We start from the raw sequence: 21,666 nt of genomic DNA on the forward strand, positions 1-21,666 counted from the left end.
AAGCCTGATTTTCTTGACATCCCTTTCAGTCCAAGCACACCCTTCCAGCTGCAGCCACTAGAGGCCCTGCCAAGCTTGCCACTTCCCAGTGCCTGCTCTGATACTGTTTTGGGGATGCTGAGTCCCCCCTCTCCTTCAAATCGCCCCTCTCGTGCCTTCAGGAGCCCACCCCAGTGCTTGGTCCTCACCTCATGGGGCCTGACCCCATACCCTCTGCTGGTGAGGTGCTGGGACTGGGTGTTTCACTTACAGGATGTTCTGACCCAATTACAGGTTGACAAAAGCCTCATTTGACCCTTGGCTGAATTGAGGGGAGCACAGAGGATATTTATAGTCTGCAGAGGCCAGGATTCAGTTGAGATCAACTGCTACCAGCCCGTACCTCTTACACAGTATTTGAAAGAAAAAGCAGCATTTATTTCCTGGACTAAGTGACACATCTCTGGGTAAGTCACTCTGGGGCCCTGCAGGGTTTCTCAGTATGTAAATTGCAATTTTATGCTCACAGAGGCTAAAGTTAAACTTTATTGCACTTCTGTGTTTGGCATTTACATCCTGTTTATGCAGATTCTTCAAACAGCTTGATTTGTAGTAGAGAAAAACAATTCTTGCTGTATCTTTTTGTCTTTTGAAGTGTCCATCCACCCTGGAAGAGGAGAACTTGTATGGAAATTAAGTAATTTGTCTAGATGTTTTTGTGAGCCTTAACTTTGCAGTCTTCCAGCAGATCCTGGTCATGTCATTACCAAGCCGCAGACTGCAGGTTTCATGCAGTCATTTTTCTGCTTGTGTCTTAAAATTTGGCTGCATAAGACTGAAAGGATAGGGCTAGGCTAGAAATTATTGGTAAGGTTTAGGGATTTGTTTAGGGATTTTCTTGCATGTATGGTGACCTTGGTCAAGCACAAATGGACAACTGCATTGGTATTGTGAACAGTGAGGCCAGAGTAGGGCTCCTCAGAGCCTGGCTGTTCAAATTTAAACTATGTGACAGGGTGAGGAAGGTTGGAAATAAGATCTGGAAGCAGCATCTCCTGTGTCCCCAGCACTTGTCTTCTTTTAGTCCATGTAGCGTGTGTTTGTACTGAAAAACTTTCCAAGACAGCAACTGTCATCGGACACTTGTCTTTGCCACGTGAAACACAATAGGGCAGCTGTGAGCAACACTGATTTTTCTGCCTGAAGCTGCCTTTGCAACAGGGATCTCAAGTAGAGGCTGAGAGGGTAACAGGCTCATCCTGCTGGCTGCATCCCCAGCAGTGCCTGGGAGCCTTGCTGGGACCCTGGCAAGCTTTATTACCCACTTGAGTTCACCAAGATTCAGTGCAGTTGGATCATGTTGTCTCCTAAAAATAGGCTTCTACTCAGTGTGGACAGATACATTGCTTTGCAGAATAAGTGGATAGGGGGGGAAAGTGCAAAAGAAGGTGGGGTTATGTGAGGAATCAAAATATTCCTGAAAATACTTGCCATTTCATCTGAGCTATCATTCCTTCCTACGCTCCCTCCTCTGCATTAATTCTTCTCCATTTTTTGGCTTCTGGTTGCCAAAATCTAGTCACGTTAAACTGAAAGTTTTTCACAACTTTTTAGCAAACTGAGCCAGGAATGCAAGGGGAAATGGTTTATTCAGGAGTGTCTTCTAGCAGGAAGCAAAGAACAGGAGCTAACTTCTCTGTGGGAGAGGAAAAGAGCAGTCACATACAGGGAAGGCACCATATTATTGAGATCTTAAGTCTGTAGTTAACTGTGCTTGAGTAAAAGCATCACCAGAAATGCGTATCAGCTCCAGAGAATGGGGGGAGCCATGGCTCTACTGACTGTCCCTGAGCAGGCTGGAATGAAAGTTGTTTCCAGCACTGGTATAAAGTCACTGTGCTGGAATTGTAGTGTTGGTATAAAAGCAGCATGAGACTATTGCAAATGCCTTGCAATTTTAATGAATTTTAAGCCTCACAACATCTTTGAAAGCTAGGCAAGCTGGATTCTCATCTCAAAAAAGAGAAAGCACAGACATTTTAACTTACAATTTGAAAAGGAACCATCTGAAAATGGCCACAGCTTTCTCAATCTCTCTGCTCCCACCAGATTCCCATGAATCACATTGGGAATGACTTTGTAGTTTTGCAGAGCTCTGGGGATGATATGGGTTAGAGTTTTATCCAAGCTTGGATATTGACAGTACACCAGACTAAGTGCAAATGATGTTTGTTCTCTTTTCCATCTCTATCTCTGACAGCAAGGAGGTAAAGAGGTGTAAGGGAAGATGTTTGGAGGGGTGTGTGCCGGCCATGGTGTGAGAACCTGCAGGAAGGATGCAGCAGAGCGCAGTCAGTGCAGCTAACACACATTGACCTTTTTGGTAGCCAGTGGCATGTAAGGGAAACATTGTTAGTGTCCTGTAAACATTGATTCTGTGCTCCAGATAACCAGACAATTTCAGTGGGGGTGAGGGAACTTCAGGAACACGCCTGAATCCCAGACCTGTGTCTGAATCCAGCTTTGCTGCTCTGCATCACGTTCTTCAGACATGCAGGTTCATCACACCTCTGTCTGGTGCCTGAGTGGGTGTTCCTCAGAAGCCTGAGAAAGTGTAAAATCCCATTTTCCAGAAACCTGCCCAAGATTTGTGGCTGAAAGATTAGAACCTGATTACTCCTGACTATTCCCTGCTCTCACAGCAGTGCTGGTCAAAGGCATAAGCTCTAATGCTACAACTACTGCTGGTAAGGATACAGCTGGAAATACCAGCAAGGGTGAGACTGTGTACCTACCTGCTCAAGGCCGGGTTAGAGGGCTAACTATTCAGAAAGTGGACTTGGATAGGCAGGATCTCTAGTAATCATTTCACTGTCTTCAACCACCTGATTAAAGGTGGTAAGTATCAGATGGGTGAACTTTGATCCTTTAAAAAGCATGTCTACCTGGAGGTTTCCAGGGACTTTTACATTTCCCACTGTGACTTTTTGTGTCATTGAGGTGCTTCTTCCAGACGTGCTTATTCCCCTGCACTTGTACATTATCTTTCTTATTAGCTGAGGTCTGAACTTCAAGGTGTGCAGAAGGTGCTGTTTCAGAAATGACTGCCTTGTCTGCTGCACCTTGGGGTGCTGACTTCTCAGAGATAGCATTTCCACCACTCACATTTTGCAGCACATCCCGTGACAGCTTCTCAGTGTGAGTTATCCACTCCTTTATGCAGTCTAGAACAATGGGGATGAGGCTCACCACCCCTCCAAAAAGATTCTTTGCTTCATGACAGCTCAGGTGATTCACAACATCGTGGGGGTATCTGTGGGACAGAAGGCAACAAGTGGCAGACTAGTCCCAGCAGTGTAACCCTGGTGAGCCCACAGTGCGTCCCTGAGACCCTCTGCGAAGAGCAGAAATGCAGCCATTCATCTCCCCAGAACAAAAAGGCACAGATAGGACTGCATCCTGAGAAATGAGTCCTGCCAAACACACCATCTCGGCTGTTGGACTGGAGCTGAAAGACTTGAAGAGTGTGTACAAACGCTTGCCCCATGGAAATCATTCCTGCAGAGCAGGAATAGGAGGAGGGAGGAGGTAAACTGCCTGAGTGCTGCATGGGACTTCAGGGTGCTAACCTGTCTTCCACGTACCAGTAAAAAGAATGAATAAAGAAACCAACTCCCTTTTTGTGATCAGAGGCTGGTTTTCCCACCAGCTGGAATGGTAAACTGGGTAGCATCTCATACCCTCACTAAAGCCAGAAGGGTGTTGTAGCAGAACTGATGGAAAAGTCAGGTGGGAATATGCATTCCTGTGACAGTTCCCCAGCACTGACAGTCACCTCAAAGAAACAAAGCTGGTGGAGACACTTACTTGGCTCGGATGCTGCTCAGGTCATTGCTGTGGCTGAGGAGCACCTTGCACCTCCCCAGAATGTCATGGGTTGTGCTGTTACGAGGCTGCACACTTTCCAGCTTCTGGCAGAGCTTGCTTAGGTCATTGCAGATGTTTAGGAATAAGTTGAGGATATGCCTGTCAGTGGAATTGTTACAGTGATTGTCCATGTAGGACTGTACCTGTATGTGGGGAAAGACAGAGTTCTGCATGTTAAATTACATGGGACTTATGCTGTAAAGGTGCTGAAGTTAGTGAGGAGAAGGTGCTTTATTTTGTGACTTCAGGCGTCAGCCACTAGGAAACCACAACACTGCGGCAGGCAGTAAGATTTCTAGAGCATGTCCAAGATGTTTGCTTGTCCTTCATCATGACTAAAGAACGTGGTAACAGATCTGCTCATTGGCACTCCAGTGAGCCTTCTTCCCTCTTTGAAGCAGTATAGGAGAACTGTGGCCAAAGACAGCTCTACTGCAAGCCCTGCATAAACAGGCTGAGCATGAGCAGTTCTCTCTCTGCTCCAGACCGGGCATCCTGAGCCACTGCCACAAACTGCCTGGGCAGAGCTGGGTGTGAGGTGAAGGCAGTGACCAAGCTGGGAATAGTTTGGAGTCATGTGCATTCTTCACTTGGTTCTTTATTTGTCACCACTAGATGTGACTGCAAGCTAAACTCATTTAACTTAAATTGTCCTTACTAAACTGTCACAGCGATGATACTCCCTATTTGCCTTGAGCATTTTTGTTAGTCGGAGTGAATGGCATAGCATGATGAAACATTATGCCAAGAGATTAAGTATCTCCTCCAAAGAAATTATGGATACTTTAGACATGAGTGGTCAGGATATAAAATACTGAGTGGCTGGTTGGCAGTCATAGCTGGGCTCTAACACCTTCAGAGCTTTCTGTAGCATTTCAAGACAAGATCCAAGTAGCTGCTTCAACACTGGCACAGTTCCTGCATACAGAAAAGCCATTACGTGCTCGGGAAAATTCTCAGGAGGTTTGTAAGAAAAATAAAAAATGGGCCCTAAGTGTCCATTTCCACTCCAGGTTCCTCCTTGCTCACTGTCCTTGTGAGTGGCAGGATTGTTTACTGCTTGCTGTGAGCAGATTTTATTGCTGCTGTATTCTCTCCTAAAGAGAATAGCATTTTAGCCTGGATGTTCACCGATGGGATAAGCTGGACTTCTTTCTGTCCACATCAACAACAGAGGTAATGCACCTGAGTAACCAGGATGGGGACCAGGACTACAGGAACAGGAACTACCATTAGCCAGCTGCTGCTGAGCTGCAGCAAGGGGCAATCATGGATGGCCTTGACACTGGGCTGATGTCATGACCACAGCCAGGCTCTGCTGGGGTCACTGGGTGATCTGAAGCAATGACTGAGGAGCTTGTCTCACAGAACCGCTTGGGATTTGACTTTATATCCTACTCCATGTAGAAGTCTTTAAGGAGCTCTTGCCATTGCCTAGCACGGGTGTGTTCTTTACCTTTCCACTTTACTATGCTCTGTCAGAAAAACCTCATCACTCACCACCAAAAATGCACCCACGTACAACTTTCAGGGATTAGAAATGCAGCTGTATTCAAGTACACTATCATTTTTTTTATGTAGTGTCTATGCCTACATGGAAAGAAAGCTGGCAGTCAAGTCAGCTGTACGCTGTGACCACCCATATTTCTGTTTATGTTGCTTATCTTCTTGTGCTATACCAGGCAAAATTAAAGATAAGCTTGGACTGATGTAGAAGAATGGTAGGGAAATAAACTTAATGTCTGGTTTTGCCACAGCGAACTTTGGTGGTGGTTCAGTTCCTGCCCAGTGCGTCACCAGTCTGTGCTCAGCCCTTGCGCTCTGTTCTCCCTGGTAGTTTGCTCTTTTCCCTTTGTCATCCTCACCCTGCTTTGTACCCTCAAGGCTGTCTGGGCAGTACAGTTTGCCACCACTAAGTTCACATATTACTGTTCCGCAATGCCACGGATCACTGTAATTGCTGAAGTTGTTGCCTATAAGATTTCTTCCCTACAATAAACATCCCTTCCACCTCTGCTGTTCTTGCAGAGTCAAAGCTGGCTTAAAACCAGCTGGCACTTTTAAATACAGCATAATGTTACACAAAATCTTAAATGCCTATTTTTGGAAAGAATGGAGTGGAATGATTGTCATGATCTTCTTCAGTATTACGAGCAAAACCTCTTATAATAGGGAGAGTCAGCCCTTAGAAAAGAGAACCAGCTGACTCCTGTGTCCCAATCCTAATAACAGCTTGGCTCTCACTCTGGCTTTGACATCCATCTGGGTTTTGTGCCTGCGTTCTGCTGTCTCAAATCCCACAATTCTAATTTGATTTAGACTTTTCTTCCCCCTCTGTCTGCAGGTGGTCTAAGTTCTTTCCACTACTTAAAACATCCCATGTTATAAAAATTCCAAGACAATTCACTTACCAGCCCAGAAAACCTGTAGCCCACTTGGGACTTCCAGCCCTCAATCCATCATCCTACCTCTGTAACACAGCCATTATTTTTAATAAGGGCTATAGAAAGCTACAGCAGCACTAATACCAGGGGGAAGAGGCAGGCATGCTGGTTACTGTGAGTTAAGGATTACACATTCCATGTGTGGCTGGGGAAGGAGCATTGGTTTGTTTTCTTGTACCCTGGATTTCTGGCCATGCCTCAGCAGTGAAATGACAGCGTTAAACTAAATCATAAAGTGATGCTCAGCAGGAAAATTCCTTCTCTGTAAATGGGAAGATCTAACACAGGTATTTCTCTCACCTACTTTTGCCACTGGATTGCAGAGTTGTACACAAATGTTGCTGAGAGTTTTTGTGCATCTTCCCTTAGTAAAAACATTTGTTTATCCCTGAACTAGACCCAAGTGTGTGACAGCACCGTGCTGGTCCCTGTTCTCATCGGCAGAGAACTTTGTGCTGCATCCTTTGTACCTGGCTGATGCTTGCCACAGGTCTGATCGTGTCATGAGCATTCTCTCGGGTGTGTTGCAGTGCTCCGATAAACGTGAACTGCTGCTGACGGAAGAGCTTGTAGTTCCGCTCTATGCTTCTGAGGGCGTCCTTTACCTCATTCATGTTTTCTCCTTCCTGGATTTGTGGAGGGAGAAAGAGGAAGCTGCTTTTTAGACATGATGCAATTCTATACGTGTAGTTTTACCCGAGTTGGAATGGTGTAGGCTACTGGAAAACTTTTTTAAAATAGAAGTATGAAAGAGGAGATGTGTTGTGTCACAGTTCTGCAGTCCCACAGCCCCAGACGGGAAGTCAGTGAGTTCATAACGATGCTGCAGAGGCAGAGAACCCAGAGAGGACCCTGACAGCCAGACACCATAAGCCCCCTTGAGTCTATCATAAGCTAACTTGGTGATGTGAACGCCGAGCGCAGGGTGGCGGCTTCTCTTGCTCCACACAGCCACAGCCCGAGCGCCTCAAACACTGGCGTTTCATGAAGCCGAAGGAGGCTGGAGAGGCCCGGCACGCACCGTCCCCGAGTCCCCCGAGGGGGCTGTTTCCTCCCTGCAGCCCCCTCCCGCCCCACCGCCTTGCCCGGGCAGCTCAGCGGGCCCTGCGGGTCCCTACCGGCCGGTGCGGTCAGCGGCGAGCCCGCCTGCAGCGGTAGCGGCGAACGGGACTCCGCGGAGCGTTCCGGCATCTCCCGCTGCGCTGCCGTCGCCCCGGCAACGCGCCTCTGTCTCCCTGGCAACCGCGCCGACGTCGCGCATCACCTCACCCGGGGAGGGGCGTGTCGGGGATGGATGACGTTGACCCCGTTGCTGTTGCTCCAAGCAGGGCGCGGCTTTTCTGCGTCGCGGAGTGATGACGCGTTCCTTAGCAACGCAGCAGCGCGGCAGGGCGGGTTGCTAGGGGCGGCCATGGCCGAACTGGCTGGGCCGTGGCCGCCGCCGGTGGGCGCCTACGCGGAGGAGCGGGAGCTGTTCCGGCTCCTGCAGGTGAACGGGCCGCGTCTGCACTGGGGCACTGTGGGGGCTCCCCTCCGGACCTTAGGGGCGGCCTAGAGGAGCCGGGGGATGGTGAGGGGCACACGCCAGCGCCGGCCTGGCCCTGGGCGGGGGACTCGGCTTCCTCACCGTTCCTACCGGCGGTGCTGCCTGGTGGGGTCCCTGAGAATGTTAATTTGGGGCGCAGCGCCGGGGCCATTTTCCCCAGCTGTCGGTACCGGACTCCGGTGAGAATTCGTAGGCTGTGGCCCCATGTGAGGGGCAAATGCACCGGCAGAGGGCTCAATTAATTAATTTATTAACTAAATTAATTAATTAACTTAATACTAGTAATTGCTGGGGGTCGTACACGTCTTGTTTTGAGGAAGAAAGTGCTAGCCTGTGGAGGAAACGTGAGGGGGAGGCGGCAGCAAAGCGCGGGAAAAGCCAGGGTGAAGGGGTTTGCCCCCCCAGAGGTGCCGAGATAACCCCAGAGGCGCCGAGGTAACCGCTGCCGCCTGCCCATCGCCACCGCCCGTCCCAATGCATTTCTCGGCGCGTTGCTGCTGCTGTCGCGGCTTTTCTGTGGAGATGTGTGTCAAAAATAAAAAGAAGTACACTTCTAGCGTCGTTGTGATTTCACTAAATAGCAAGAGCGCTTTCCGTGCCTTACAGAAAGGTATGTTTTGTTTTGTAAGTGTGGGGAAAGCCCTTTTGCCGTGCATGGGGAGGTTTGTGTGCTGCGGCTCTGAGGAGAGAACTTGGTAAGAGAGGCTCCCATGTGCGCTGCTGCTCACAGCTCTGTTTTAAGGCCTTTGTATTAATATCTCCGTGGAAAACACACAAATGCTTATTTTTAACCTAAATCTAATTACTATGACCAGTTTAACATAATATTTGTGGGGTTTTTAATAGAAATACTCTGTTTTGCATGCCATGAGGTATTGAATGCAGCTGCAGGACCTCGCATTCCATCAAACAGTTGTGGGATTTGCTCAGTCTTGTTTTCTTTTTTGTGCTTGAATTGTATTGTAGCAATTTGTAATGGTACAAACAAACACAGCTTGAGATTATTGTCCTAGACTTTAAACATGAAACATTGACAAAACCCAAATTATCGAACCTAAAACATGAGTCCCAAAACATGAAACCCCCTGAGATTCACAGAACTCATGTAAAATTAAACTGGGATTAATAGAAGTGAACAAAATGAAGCATGCCTGTAAGTGCAGGTAGGAATTGGGCACAAAATAGTGGAAGGATAAGTCATTCTTAGTCTGAATAGGTTTGAACTGTAGTAAGGTCAGATTTTCTTAGTTCTTTTCTTTTGATAGCTGCTGATAATGGTGGTGCCAGATTCAGGTTTCTCAGTTTAAATGATTGTTGCTGGAAAGTAATGATTTTAAAGGAACTTCCAATAAAAATACAAATTTTATACTGTGTGCTCTCTGCTGCCCAGATTTTGAACCATCAGATCTTGCATGTGAAAGAGTTTACAAAAGGAATTGAGTGGTTTAATGATTCTAATTAAGTGGATAAGGTCGAAAAGGAAGACGGGTCACTCCAATAAAAGACAACCATTAAAATAAAACATTATGGAATATACAGACTTTATGGTATTTACTTGTGAATATTAAAATGTTATGACTGATTTTTAGCAAAAGATGCTCTATTCCAGTATGAGCATTGTGGTAGGTAGTGTAAGTCAGAATGTTAGCTGCTGTTTGCTGTTTAGTGTTAATTACAGAATTCTTGGCTGTGCTGAAATGTCTTGTAAGGAGATCTACAAAGTTTGTGTTTCTCAGTGTTACTTTTTCTCTGCCTGGAAAGCTGCAGTCCTCACTGAAATTAGTGGAACATCCCCACTGCTGTCAGTGGGAGCTGAAGCAAGGCCCTGTGTAACTTTAAACACTTAATATGAAAATGAGCTCCAAAGTAGACATTCAAGGAAATGCTTTAAGACTTACCCCTCCCCCCCCTTTACTTTTCATGTAGGAGAAAACTAGCATGATTATGAAAAAGAGATGTGCTGCTTTTGAGGCTTTGGCCATTGGTTTTGGGTTTTCTGCAGGTTGTGTCTTTTCTGCGTTCTTCTAGGCTAGTGAGAAGCTTGCCAGTGTGCTTGAGAAGGAGGCTTAACTTGCCCTGCAGAGATACTGATTTAAGTTGACTCTGGTTTTGAAACTCCTTGTATAGTTTTTATATCAATGCCGATTCAACTGTTATTGACACCAGGCTCAAGCAGTGCCTGGTGCCCATATGTATCATAAATAAGCCAAAGCAATGGGGTTATTTTTGTTTCAGTCGGCAATTATCTCACTATGCTTCATGGTTTCATAGTTTCAATTTTGTCTGTGAAAGGGGCCTTAAGAAAATAAAGAAACATTTGTAAACTCTTAAAGATCCCTATTGTAATACTGCTGTAAAAATGCAATACATTGTGACTGCCTAGATATGGTAAATTTTCCTTTGACTTTGCCCTATTTATTTGCAGAACATGCTTGAAGAACTAATAATTCATCAGCCAGATGATCCCATTCAGTTTATGATAAACCATTTAAAGCAAAACAATGATGATGGTAAGTGAAAATTGAGACACCATAAATAGTTCAACTCCTTGTTTGTAAACAGCTGTTTGAAAGCTGTGCTTCAGTTGGCAGATGATGGATAAAACTTTTCAGGCTGTGTCGGGGGGGGGAGGTGAGCGTTTTGGAATAGTTATAGGTAAGATGCTTTTAATATCTTTTTTTAGTGGGTAATCTAATAAAAAATGCACTTTAACAGTTACAATGAAACCCTCTAAGGGAATAACAAAGAGTTCTAGTGTATCAATTATTAATGTGTTCTGTGCCCCATCTAATATTTCCTGTTGTCTTTAAGCTCACTAATTACTCCTTTTGTCAGGTGTAAATTTGGGTTCCTATTCTACCTGGGCTGGCAGATTCTTTGTGGTTTTGATTAGTTAGTTACTAGCTGCTGTTAATGAGTTCCACTGCTCAGTGGCATCTCAGCTGAAGGAACAGTGAGCATGCCTACTTCTGTGTATAACAAAACCTGGTAAATTGAATAGGAAGTCTATATTCTGCACAATAAAAGCATGTTCTCTCAATCAAATTATTTGATTTACAAACTGTTCACCCTTAGGCAGATTATGTTTGGATATGCACAACTGAACTATAATTTTTGTTCTGCATGAGCTGTCAGGGGTAGCTGGTGTCATGTTGCTTCGATGTTTCTTTAAAACCATAGTACACCATTATGAAAGTTCTGCTGCAGCATCAATGAAATTGTTCTCACTAGAGGTGCCGGGAGCTCTTAGTGGTGGGGATCAGATGAATGTTGATTGAAATGCTGCTAAATATATACTAAAAAAAAAATAAATCAAATCCTGCAAATTGTGTCCAGCCTTTTCTGATGTAGGCAGCATGAGTAATCAATCTGCTTTATAGACCTGTGGAAAAAATGTGGAAGAATTTAATGTGGCTTGATAGAATGCTGGTAAAATTTCTGCACATTGAGCTAACATTTGTCCTCAAGCCCCACAGTATTATTTGAACAGAATTAGGCAGGTTTCCATTTCATGACTTCAGTACTTGAAGGCTAAAGATAGAACTACAGCAGTTGTTTGTCAAAGGAAAAATGCTGTCTGTTTTTGGTCTGGAAAAAAAGGAAAGCTATTAAGAAAGGAAAGGAACTCCAATTAAAATTAAAGCCTAAATGTTGTTTTAAGAATAAATTATATGGAAAATAATGTAACAGGAATCTGCAGCAGAGTTGCTTTTACTTTTTGATCATGGCGGAAGGTGCTGACTATTTAGAAGAAAAAAACCTTATTAAAGCCATCAGGAAAACGATGAATTTTCATGATCTTGCCTTGCTAGACAGTTTTAGCCCTAGAGAAAATTTCAAACAGAGATGTGTGGAAAAGCAGCATTGAGTCTATCCCAGGTGTGAAGTTAGGAAACCTTTTTAATTAATAATAACATCTAAAGTACTCTTAAAAATATAAACAAGTCTAATGATGATTATAGCTTACAACTGTCTTGAAAATCTCCTAGGTCAAATGTGTGGCTAAGTGTTTGTGCTTGAGGCTCTGTACTATTGTTCTTTCATGTGTTCCTTCTAAAAGCCTTAAAGAACCAGATGAAGCCTGAGAATTCTTTCATATACAAGATGCTCATTTTCTACACTGTGTCTTGGTTTGTACTCATGAAAAAAGCTTTTGGGATCCAAGTGGCATTTCTGTGAGTTCTTCCTTTACAGTCAAACCTCTGAAGAGATGGAAAAAGGTTCTGCAAGAATGTTCATTGTGTGCTATGTTCTTTTCATGCTTGACAAAGGATTTCACTTACAAGTTAAGCAAATTTTGCCACATTAATACTAATCATGGAATCTCTCAGACTTAAATGGAACTCAGTGAGTCCAGCTTTTTTGTATGTGTGTTATTCCAGGATTAATTTTATTACTAAAATAATTGGTGAATATTAAAACTTATTTTACTTGGAAGAGTAAACATGGAATGAAATATGATTTGTTACTGAAGCCAAAGGCATTTTCTAGATTTCCCTGTCTTCATTTAGCTGGTGGTTCTGACCTCCAGTATTAAATACTGACTATTTGCTGATTGGAGGGGATTAAACATTACATCCAGCAGTGTCCTGGTTGTGCCCTTGTGTCATATGTTTAGGGAGAATGCTTTAGAGGAGTCTTACAAGTGTGCAAATGAGTAAATCAGTGAATTACACTGCCCCATCTGCTGCCAGCCACTAAGCAGAGAGAAAAGCAGATTTAGTACAAAGTGAGCATTTACAGTAGCCCTGGGCAATATTAAAGCATGATGTGGTGTATATAATGGTATGTTTCGTTTTTTATCAAACGTTTGTCCAAGAAAGCTGTGTATTAAAGCTTCAATACCTAAGGGCTTTCTTGTGAATTTTAAATCATGCTCCTAGTTAAACCTCAAAAGGATCTGGGGATGGAAAGGTTTTTTGATTTTCTTTGAAGTGGTTTGAAGAAGTTGATTAGTGTTGGCACCCGAGCACTCTTTTATGACGCTGTTTATAAATAATTCCTAAGTACCAGGCTGGAGTTTCAAGGTGTTAGATTTAGAAAAAAACCCTAGGATTTAATCACATTACATTTGAAAGAAATTAGGTGATAAAAACAGCTGATGTATCCTTTTAAAGTATTTTTCTACATTGTGTACTAGTTCTGTTGCACTTGCAAGAACCAATAAGGGGGGAGTTTTTCTTAAACCTTCCAAGTCAGATAACTTTGTAAAGATGAATCTGTAATTTGGGTTTCATGTCTGTTTAAAAATTGCACCTGCCCAATAACTGTTAAGTGCATGGAAGGCCTCATAAAAATACATTTCACATCCTTCCCTGTCTGCTGCCATCAGACACTGTTATCTCCTTTGGTTATCAAGAGCTGAAGAGGATTTTGGGTGAGTAGATCCCGCCCCTGTTTTGACCTATGTTACTCCGAGAAATACTCATTGGTCCCTTCTGTGTATAGTCTGGTTTGGTTTGGCTTTTATTCCTCCCAAGGTATAGGAGAAAAAACATCAAAGATATGAATATAAAATGATAGCTCAAGGGATTGCAGCTTAAGGTGTGTTCATGGAAAAAGTCCCAAATACTTTCCTAAGGGCTACTCCGTTTGCCCATGTTTGGCTTGCCTGTAATTCATTCCTAATGAAGCTTACAATGGTAATGCCTATTGTATTGTCTGTAAGCATTAGATGAAGGATTCCTCAGAACTGGGATGCATTTTTCCCACCTTGCCATCTTCAGGGGAAGGAGAGGTACATGCAGTAGAGAAACACAGGATATGGAGATGAAGAATATTAGTTTTACTGATGATTAGAAAAAGTGAAGGAGCTGTCAAAAAGGGTAGAGAAAACATGCTTAATTTTGCAATATCTAAATCTTCTCTGAACCCTGACACAACCTATTTAGATGAAACTAAAAAGTGAAATTGCATTTTTGGGTGAGAGCCAAAAGCTCTGCTGAAATAAAAAGTATTTTTACCACCATACTGTGTAAGGGAAATAAGAAACAATCTCAAGAAGTCCCATTCAATCTCAACCATTTTATGATTATGATAATAGTCACTTTGAGATAGTCCTGTCCTAAAAGTTAAACTACTTTTTCATAACAAAACGCGTTAGGTCTAAATCAATGTGTTCAGAACAAAAGTTAAACTTGGATAAGAACATGTTTGTATCATGCTCTTGTTTACCCATTGACCTATCCATGTGTTTAAATTTATGTACGTGTATCATGAAGTTGAATGTTTAATCAGTATTAATCTCACTGACCATGAAGACTTTTTCCCCTCAAGTGGAGCCCAATCATGAAGTCTCTGTTCAGACAGGTTTCCAACTGAAATAATTGTTTTGCTGTGACTACATTTATGTTCTGCAGTGCAATGGTGGGAAATTGGTTCGTATTTTTGCTGTTCTGCATCTTAACATTCACCTATTCTTGTTTGATAGCTCCAAGAATTTGTGTACTTGGTCCACCTGCTTCTGGGAAAACAACAGTTGTAAGTGTCCTACCTTCAGTCAGATAATACTGTTCACTTTTTTGCTTTCTCCTGAGCTGAACACTTGTGGCAATTTTAATGTGATAAAATAATTTTCAGACTAACGTAAGTGATGGAGAGCACAAAGCAAATTGGACGGTGGAATTCTTAAAGGGTACACCTCTATGTTAAACTACAGGTTATATGGAAATACTCAAGTGAGCTCTGCGAGAGCTCACTATCACTAGTGGTAGTGATACTGCTGCATTGCAACAGAACTTCACCTGCCTTGTTTTTCCAGCTTTTTAGCAGAACTGACTGGTCTGGGAGAGAACCATAGTTACATGGTTTTGGTATTCCCATATTGTGGATTGCTCCATTTACATGGCTTGTTGTCTGGCATGCCCACTGGTACCACTTAATTGAAAACATCAAAGTTGTGTTTGAACCACAGAGAAAGCTGACCACAGAAACTGCAGGTGATGGTGGGGTGGGCATGCCAGGAAGGATGCTTTCTTCTTTAAAATCTCTGCTGTAGTACAGTAGATGAAAAAGACTTTACTCAAAGCTGTACACTCTGGAACAACTTCATGAGAAACTGCTTAAATTTATACATATAGTCTGTATTACTTAAATGGAAGGCTGGAAAACACAGTCTGTGTTTCTGTAGCCTTCTAAAAAAAAAAGCTTCATTTTCTTTCCAAATATTTCAACCTGTATTTTTTTGTTTCTTCTTCCCTCAGGCACTGTGGCTTTGTAAACGTTTGGATGCCATACGTATCTCTCGGGAGACTTTGTTATCCAAAGAAGCATTAGCGCTGACAGAGGAAGCAAGGGCATATAAAGAAAGGAAAGAGGTGTGTAAGTGGATAGAACAGTGGCAGTTCTCACGTCACAGAAGAAGAATTATATGGCATTCCCATGATTTCAACTGCTATGAGTTGAGCAGATGAGAGTAAATATTATTATATCTATGGTGGTTTGTACACTGGTTTGTATATATGGATACCTGGATATAGGGCCTTTCAGAGAAGGGTCACCTCTGCTAGATAAGAAGTTATGAACAAAGATAAAGGCTGTCAAAACATAGGATAGGGGCAGGAGAGGAAGACAGTTTAAAGTCATGGAGTTCTTGAAAACATTAACCTTATATTCAGAAGATAGTTCAGTTCTTGGGGTGATGTGCTCTACCCAATTCGGAGTATCTGCTTTGCTCCACACAGGTTTTGATGAATGTTCAAAAGAGCTGGTCCAGAGAACATTTTTTCCAGATGTCATGACTCAGCAATGTAACTGTCTTGTTATTGAAGGATAGTTTCTCTATATGTCAAGGTATTCTGTGAGTAACAGAATGAAAGATGTCCAGTTTTCCGTGACTCTCTAGCAAGTCCACTAGCTTGAGTTTATCTTGTTTTCCCTCACCACTTATTTGCTTGAAAACTGAAGTAATTTCATATCCATGACAATTCTATACCCCTGCTAAATTGGATTGGAATAGGCCAACAAATTCATAATTTGCTGAGATGGTAGATATTGCGACACACAGATTAACTTTTTTTTCTTAGAAAATAAGACTGAAAATAGGGTAGAGTTTATTATATTGAATTAGTGAATGAAGCTTGGAGTTAACTTGAGTAATAAAGATCTGAGAGGAAAGAGCACATTGAACTCACTGAACTTACTGGCAAAAAGGTTTGCTTTTGGCTGGGATGATATAAAATAATTCTTATCAAGAATATGTACTTTGAAATCTTCCTTCTAATTATTAAAGATTGTTTTGCTGGGTTCATAAATTTCGACTTGGAGGGGAAGAATTTAAAACAAAAATTCCCTTTGGTTTAATTACTGTAATTATTAACATATTTCAGACTATACAGATGCACTTTCAAGGGTGTCCTTTTGGGCTTATTTGATTCAAAAAGATGGATAGTGTGGAAGATGAAAGTCAAAAATGTCAAGGCTAATCAGGTAGTAAGGAGTGCCCAAAGAGCAGAAGCTAGTGGTGGTTTAGTACTGTGCAGTTTGCCTTTGGTTTTGAGATGTTAGAGCCTAGAATAACGTTTTTGCTCAATCATTTCCCTTGTTTTTTATGAGTTTGATTCTCCAAATGTAACTCTAAAATTAGGGGGGAACTTTTTTGCTTCCTCTAAATCAATGCAAGGTTTACAATGACTTAAAATATAGCTAAACCATTTCTATGAGATGACAGTATAGCTCTAAAAAAATACAGCTATAAAAATACAGCTAAGAGCTGTTTTCCCTTCCTGTCTGCTGGCTAAATCTACTGATGCTGTAACTGACCCCTGGTTCTGCTGAAGCAAGTGATAAACTTGACTCCTGTAGCACACACAACATCCATTAGCACTAATAGGGTTTGAATGTCTGTTCAGGAACAGAACAATAGCTGTTTATACTATCTTTGATACAACCAAGACATTAAAAAGGTATAGTTGTGGCCAAAGCAATTTAATAAATGGAAAGAGATAAAGCAGGAATTGATTGTTGTTTTGAAAGTCTGGTGTGAAGATCATATAACACAAATTAATGCTGTTAGAGGAACGTTTCATGCAGATAAAGTTACTGTGGCTAAGTTAACCCCAGTGCCAAAGGTCATTCATTTTTAGGTCAGTGGGCCAATGTCACTAGATCTGAGCAAATGCTGCAAAAAAGTCCACAAATGTTTGTTATTTTACTTACCTTTAGCCAAGCTTTCATCTCTTTTGTGTTTGCTCCCAGTGAACATTAAAGCACTTGAGTTTTCCTGGCACAAGAATTCGTGGAATTCAAGGTGTATTTAAAATACATGATGATTCTTCAAAGCTCCATTTTTCAAGTTAGACATGGAATCATTCACTGACACACACCTGGCCACTCACTAATGAGCACAGCTTAGGTACAGAACTTTAAATAGTGACTGTTCAAAGCAAAATTATCATTCTGCATGTAAAAATCAAGTCAGATATTTTTGAATATTCAACAAATTTGCAGAACCACAAGCTAGCAATAAATATTCCACGAACAGAAAAAGAGGCTACAGTTTTGGAAAAATCATTGCAAATTATTCCCACATCTCTAGTTTTATAATGTTAATAGGAAGCATCTTCAGGTTTTTCCTATAGTGAAGTCTAATGATGAGCTATTGCATATTTCACTTTTCCTGTTATCTGGATAAAAGAAGAAGTTGAACCAACTGTGGTAATTGTGGACTGGTGGGATGGGTGTACTCTTAACACTGTACTAAATTGCAGTTAAGGTGTTTGCATATGACTTAATGGCTTAAAACTGCTCTAGAGTTCCGTCATATCCCTGTGCTTTTGAAGAAGAAATATAGTAGAAGAAAGAAAAACCTGAAGCGTCCTTATCACGGTCAGCATTCTAATCTATTCTAGGCCACTATGAAAGAAAAGTAGGAATGGTTCCAGCCTTGTGTGTACATAAAAAGGACTGGCCTTCATGTGTATTATCTGAACAAGCTCAATGTAACCAAACTGAGCCAAATTTCTTCAAACTTGAGTGCTTCTTATCTGGAAGCTGCAAACCTGGAGAAGTCAGAAGTTTTTACCTGTTGCTGTTTTCAGAACAAATGTATCCAAAACTTCCAATAAAAATATCTAGAGAAAGTGCTCCCTGCAAAAGAAAAAAAAAAAGTGTAGCAGTTTTCTGAAAACATCATTAAAATATAGCTGTGCATAGATTAGATAGGCATGTAAATTGAAGGATGATGTCCCTGAAATAACATGGAATATTTAAAATGAATCATGAATGAGTACAGCTTTATAGCAGTATAGAAATAGTGATTAAACCAGTGTATATAGAAAAATCGGACCAGAAGAAAAATACTGTAGCAGCAGGTCTTATTCAGTAGCTAAACTGAATGTTGGACAGGCTCAGAGTGCCTTAGGTAGGTTATGGTTCTGCAGTAACTGAAATGTATGTGTTTCCTTGTCCATTACTGCAGATGTCTGGGAGGTGCAGCCCCATCTACCAGGCTTATGATACATTTATTGTATTTATGAGAGAGAAACTGTAAATATCCTCTCTGCTATGTATCAGATTTAATGATTTCTAGTTGAATAATTAGGCGTTCTGCAAGCAACCTATTGAAAATGATTTCATAGGCCACTGCTCAGTAGGAGGAAAACTGACCAGGAAATGAGACTGGAATTCAGCCACAGAGAGCAGAAGGAACTAAACCAGTGAAATACAGCATGTGTGTCCTTGTTTTTGTGCAATAAACCCTGCTCAAAAGAGAGGACTGAGAATACCACTGCACTGAAAGAAGTTAGTGTAATTTTGGTTTAAATGGGTTTGGCAAGGCTTAGCAGAGTGGACCCCCAGCAGTCACTAGCCTGTCTTGACGTGACACATCAAAGAAGTAAGCAAGACACTAGCTGTTTCTGATAGCAGCATGATGCACCTTTGGAAGGTGACAGACTCAAAGCCTCAGACCCAGGCTCCAGCAGCACAAGGCTGCAGGAAGCTTTGACACACCACCCTGTGGGACCTGCTGACTTTTCAAGAGACATGGCAATTTCTTTCCGTTATTCTCTTTTACCAGCTTGAATGCTGCCTTATGAATGGCTGATATTAGGAAAGGCACTGGGAACTGGGGACAGCAGAGAAACAGAACAAAACCCAGTGCCTGACTGGGCCACCTTGTTCCATAGCCAGATGAAGACTGGTTGCTTTTGTGTATCCTGGAGCGCTTGGTCCTCTCTACTATAAAAGTGACTTGTGCAGTAACATTTCCTCCGCTCCTGGTAAAGTTGTTTCATGATCTAATGAAGAAGATTGTTATGAAATCTACACATAGACACATTTTCATTATATCAGTCTACATCATTTAGTATAACATATGCCTGCAGACATAGACTTTTTTTAGTCTTTTAGCTCACATCATTAGGTGAAAGATATTTTTTTTGAGCTGGGGAGTAGAGAGTCTGGCCTGCAGGGTATTCTCTGAGTGTTCATTTTACCAGTAATGACAAAATGAATGAGACTGACACAAGGCATTTAGTCACATGCTTAATGGCTGGCATGGCCAAAAGTTTAGACTATCAGATTAAACTGGCTAATGTAGAATTTGTTTAACCATGTTCAGCATAGAATGAAGGCCTAAATTAACAAGATAGTCAAGAAAATTCTTACAAGAAGGAAAGAAAGGATTATTAGCTTCTCTTCAGGAAACCTAATACAATAACAAGGAGTATTGGGGAGATGCTAAATCTGTAGAAGAAATTTGTTCTTCTGTCAGATAGAAAATGTTGTCTTACAAACCATTACTAAGTATGGACAAAGTAATAGTGACGGAAAGAAACAGCGCTCCTGAAAAGATTGACACATGCAGCTTCAATTCTGTTTCACAGTCCTGATTTAAAAATAGGCTAACTTTAACATTAAAATTAACTTGAACCATAAAATGTATTTTAGGTAAACTTTTTGGATGATGCAAGACACAGAGTCGCGTGAAATTTTGAAACAAAGCTCCTGAAAGTCAGATTCTGTTCTTTGATCTGTTTGATCTGCTGCTTGTCTCACATTATAACTGTTAAGATCACTAATGCTGAGTCCACTGGCACATGGAGCAGTATTGGGTCAGATACTTGTGGTAGGAAAGACTGCTTGTGGTTGTGGTGATCTTATGGATCTCTTTGCAGGTTTGTTGTCCAGTGTGCGTGTTAATGTGCAAAATTTGGCATTGCTTCCATGTTACTGTGCAAAAAACATGGATGTAGGCTTTGTGTTCAGCTTACCTTTAGCACTGCTTTTTGTGCCCTTATTAACTCTCTGATATATTATGTTAATGGCTTGGGACTTGCAGAGATTTATTTATTTATTTTTAAGAAGACATCTCACTTCACCTTTAACCGGGCTGTGCCTGCATGGTAAAATTCCTTTTGAACTCAATTGTGAATATTCAGCCTTTTTTTGTTCTTTCTTTAGAAAATTCCCAACGCGCTTTGGGCCAATCTGATCCAGGAACGTCTGTCAAACGTGGACTGCATCAAACAAGTAAGAATTGCTCCTCAGAGGGCCGGTGGATAAGCACTTACACAACTCGTGCATAGTAGTTAGCATTCTGAGTCCTGAGCAGAGGAGGGAATGGGGGCAAATCATTGGGGGCTGTGGAGCCGATTGCTTTCTTGAACATCAGCAGAGGGAGTTTGGAGCTTTATTAACAGGATAAAGGGGAGGATGAGAGTATGCATATGCTAATCTTCTAGCACAGAGATGATCAAAGGCTGAACAAGCATAGCTTTGTTGATTGCCTGGGGCAACTGGCAGAGATAGAGTGGACAAAACAGATAAACAGGAAATATATAAAAATCAATATGTTAAGATTTTTAATTCTTATTGAGGAAAGGGGGGAGGGAAGAGTTTAATATTACTAATTTTAATTTTCTTTATTTCTCATTGTTGGTTTATTTTTCTTTTAATTCCTGTGTTGGGAAAAACTGCCTTTGAATATATTCTGGGTAATAATAATTATGTTCACTGTTAGTTTACACAAGAAGGCAACTGAATAGGTTTAGCTATATTTACAAATGTGTGGCTTTTCTTTTTTTTTTGTCTGTGTACTTAGCCTTAATGTAAGTAGAGACTTATAACACCCAAAGAGAACTTAAGTAGATTATATATTGGCCTGGAATCAATAAAAGCAAAATCTTTTTTATGTGATTCCTTTAAAATCTCAGATATTGTGATGGTTTATTGAGTCCATAATCAACCCATTATAAGGGATTATTTGTAAGAGACATACTAATACAATGGATAAAACCCTGTTTCTAAACAGTGCCACAATCTGAACTCTCATTATTTGATGCATATCTTGAGAGGGGAAAGTCTGGTCCAAAGTAGGTGTTATGTTCATGGAGGGCTAAACAGCTTTTTTCAGATAAATAGTATGTGTTTTCAGAGCAATCACTGTCACTCTCAGGCTTTGGATCAGGGGATAACTAGAACTTCCTGGCCTCACAGAGATATTGCAAGGCTCATAGCTTTGTTCAAATCTGTTGCTTCTCAACATCATCATCCTCTACCTTGTTGATTGAATTACCAGGGGTGGTAAGTCAGCATTTCATTCAGGTATAAAAATTGCTTCCTAAAGCTTCTTGGCATTAGGACCTGAAAACCTTATGTCTTGTATTTCTTTCTCTGTCTCTCTGACTTCTGGTGCAGTCTGCAGACCAGATCCTTCCATCCATGTAAAACAAAGTCATCATGGGGGCTGGGCTACTGCCTTGTAGTTTTTAAGATGGTAATTCCTTAATGCATAGGTGTCTATAGGTGCAGAGAAACATCAACAAAGCT

At 41.7% G+C, this 21,666-nt stretch overlaps 2 protein-coding genes across 6 annotated transcripts in view; one reads left to right on the forward strand and one right to left on the reverse strand.

The window, feature by feature from the left end:
- Window positions 1-1,609: 1,609 nt before the first annotated feature.
- Window positions 1,610-6,999, reverse strand: SPACA9 (sperm acrosome associated 9). Of its 2 annotated transcripts, XM_061352695.1 has the most exons (4): window positions 6,821-6,997; window positions 3,847-4,049; window positions 3,145-3,292; window positions 1,610-1,675 (listed from the first exon to the last, which is right to left on the reverse strand). In XM_061352695.1, exons 1-4 carry the CDS (start codon window positions 6,962-6,964, stop codon window positions 1,667-1,669), a joined length of 504 nt encoding a protein of 167 aa, XP_061208679.1. In that variant the 5' UTR covers window positions 6,965-6,997; the 3' UTR covers window positions 1,610-1,666. The 2 variants fall into 2 exon arrangements, with proteins under 2 accessions (XP_061208679.1, XP_061208678.1); XM_061352694.1 differs by having other exon boundaries at window positions 1,610-3,292; window positions 6,821-6,999.
- Window positions 7,000-7,676: 677 nt separating this feature from the next.
- The window catches only part of AK8 (adenylate kinase 8), a 65,077-nt gene continuing 51,087 nt past the window's right edge, over window positions 7,677-21,666 (forward strand). For 2 of the 4 annotated variants that reach the window (XM_061352697.1, XM_061352699.1), the window contains exons 1-5: window positions 7,677-7,839; window positions 10,322-10,406; window positions 14,327-14,376; window positions 15,099-15,212; window positions 20,299-20,367. In XM_061352697.1, the coding sequence (XP_061208681.1) occupies window positions 7,762-7,839; window positions 10,322-10,406; window positions 14,327-14,376; window positions 15,099-15,212; window positions 20,299-20,367 (396 nt within the window). In that variant the 5' untranslated portion in view covers window positions 7,677-7,761. Of the gene's footprint in view, window positions 7,840-8,350; window positions 8,507-10,321; window positions 10,407-14,326; window positions 14,377-15,098; window positions 15,213-20,298; window positions 20,368-21,666 lie in introns of those variants that run through there. The other 2 variants (XM_061352696.1, XM_061352698.1) reach the window with 2 other exon arrangements.

The sequence above is a fragment of the Neopsephotus bourkii genome, unplaced genomic scaffold (genome assembly GCF_033783945.1).
Source record: "Neopsephotus bourkii isolate Nb327-2 ecotype Australia unplaced genomic scaffold, CSIRO-AGI_Nbou_v1 NB_659, whole genome shotgun sequence".
Classification (NCBI taxonomy): Eukaryota; Metazoa; Chordata; class Aves; order Psittaciformes; family Psittacidae; genus Neopsephotus; species Neopsephotus bourkii.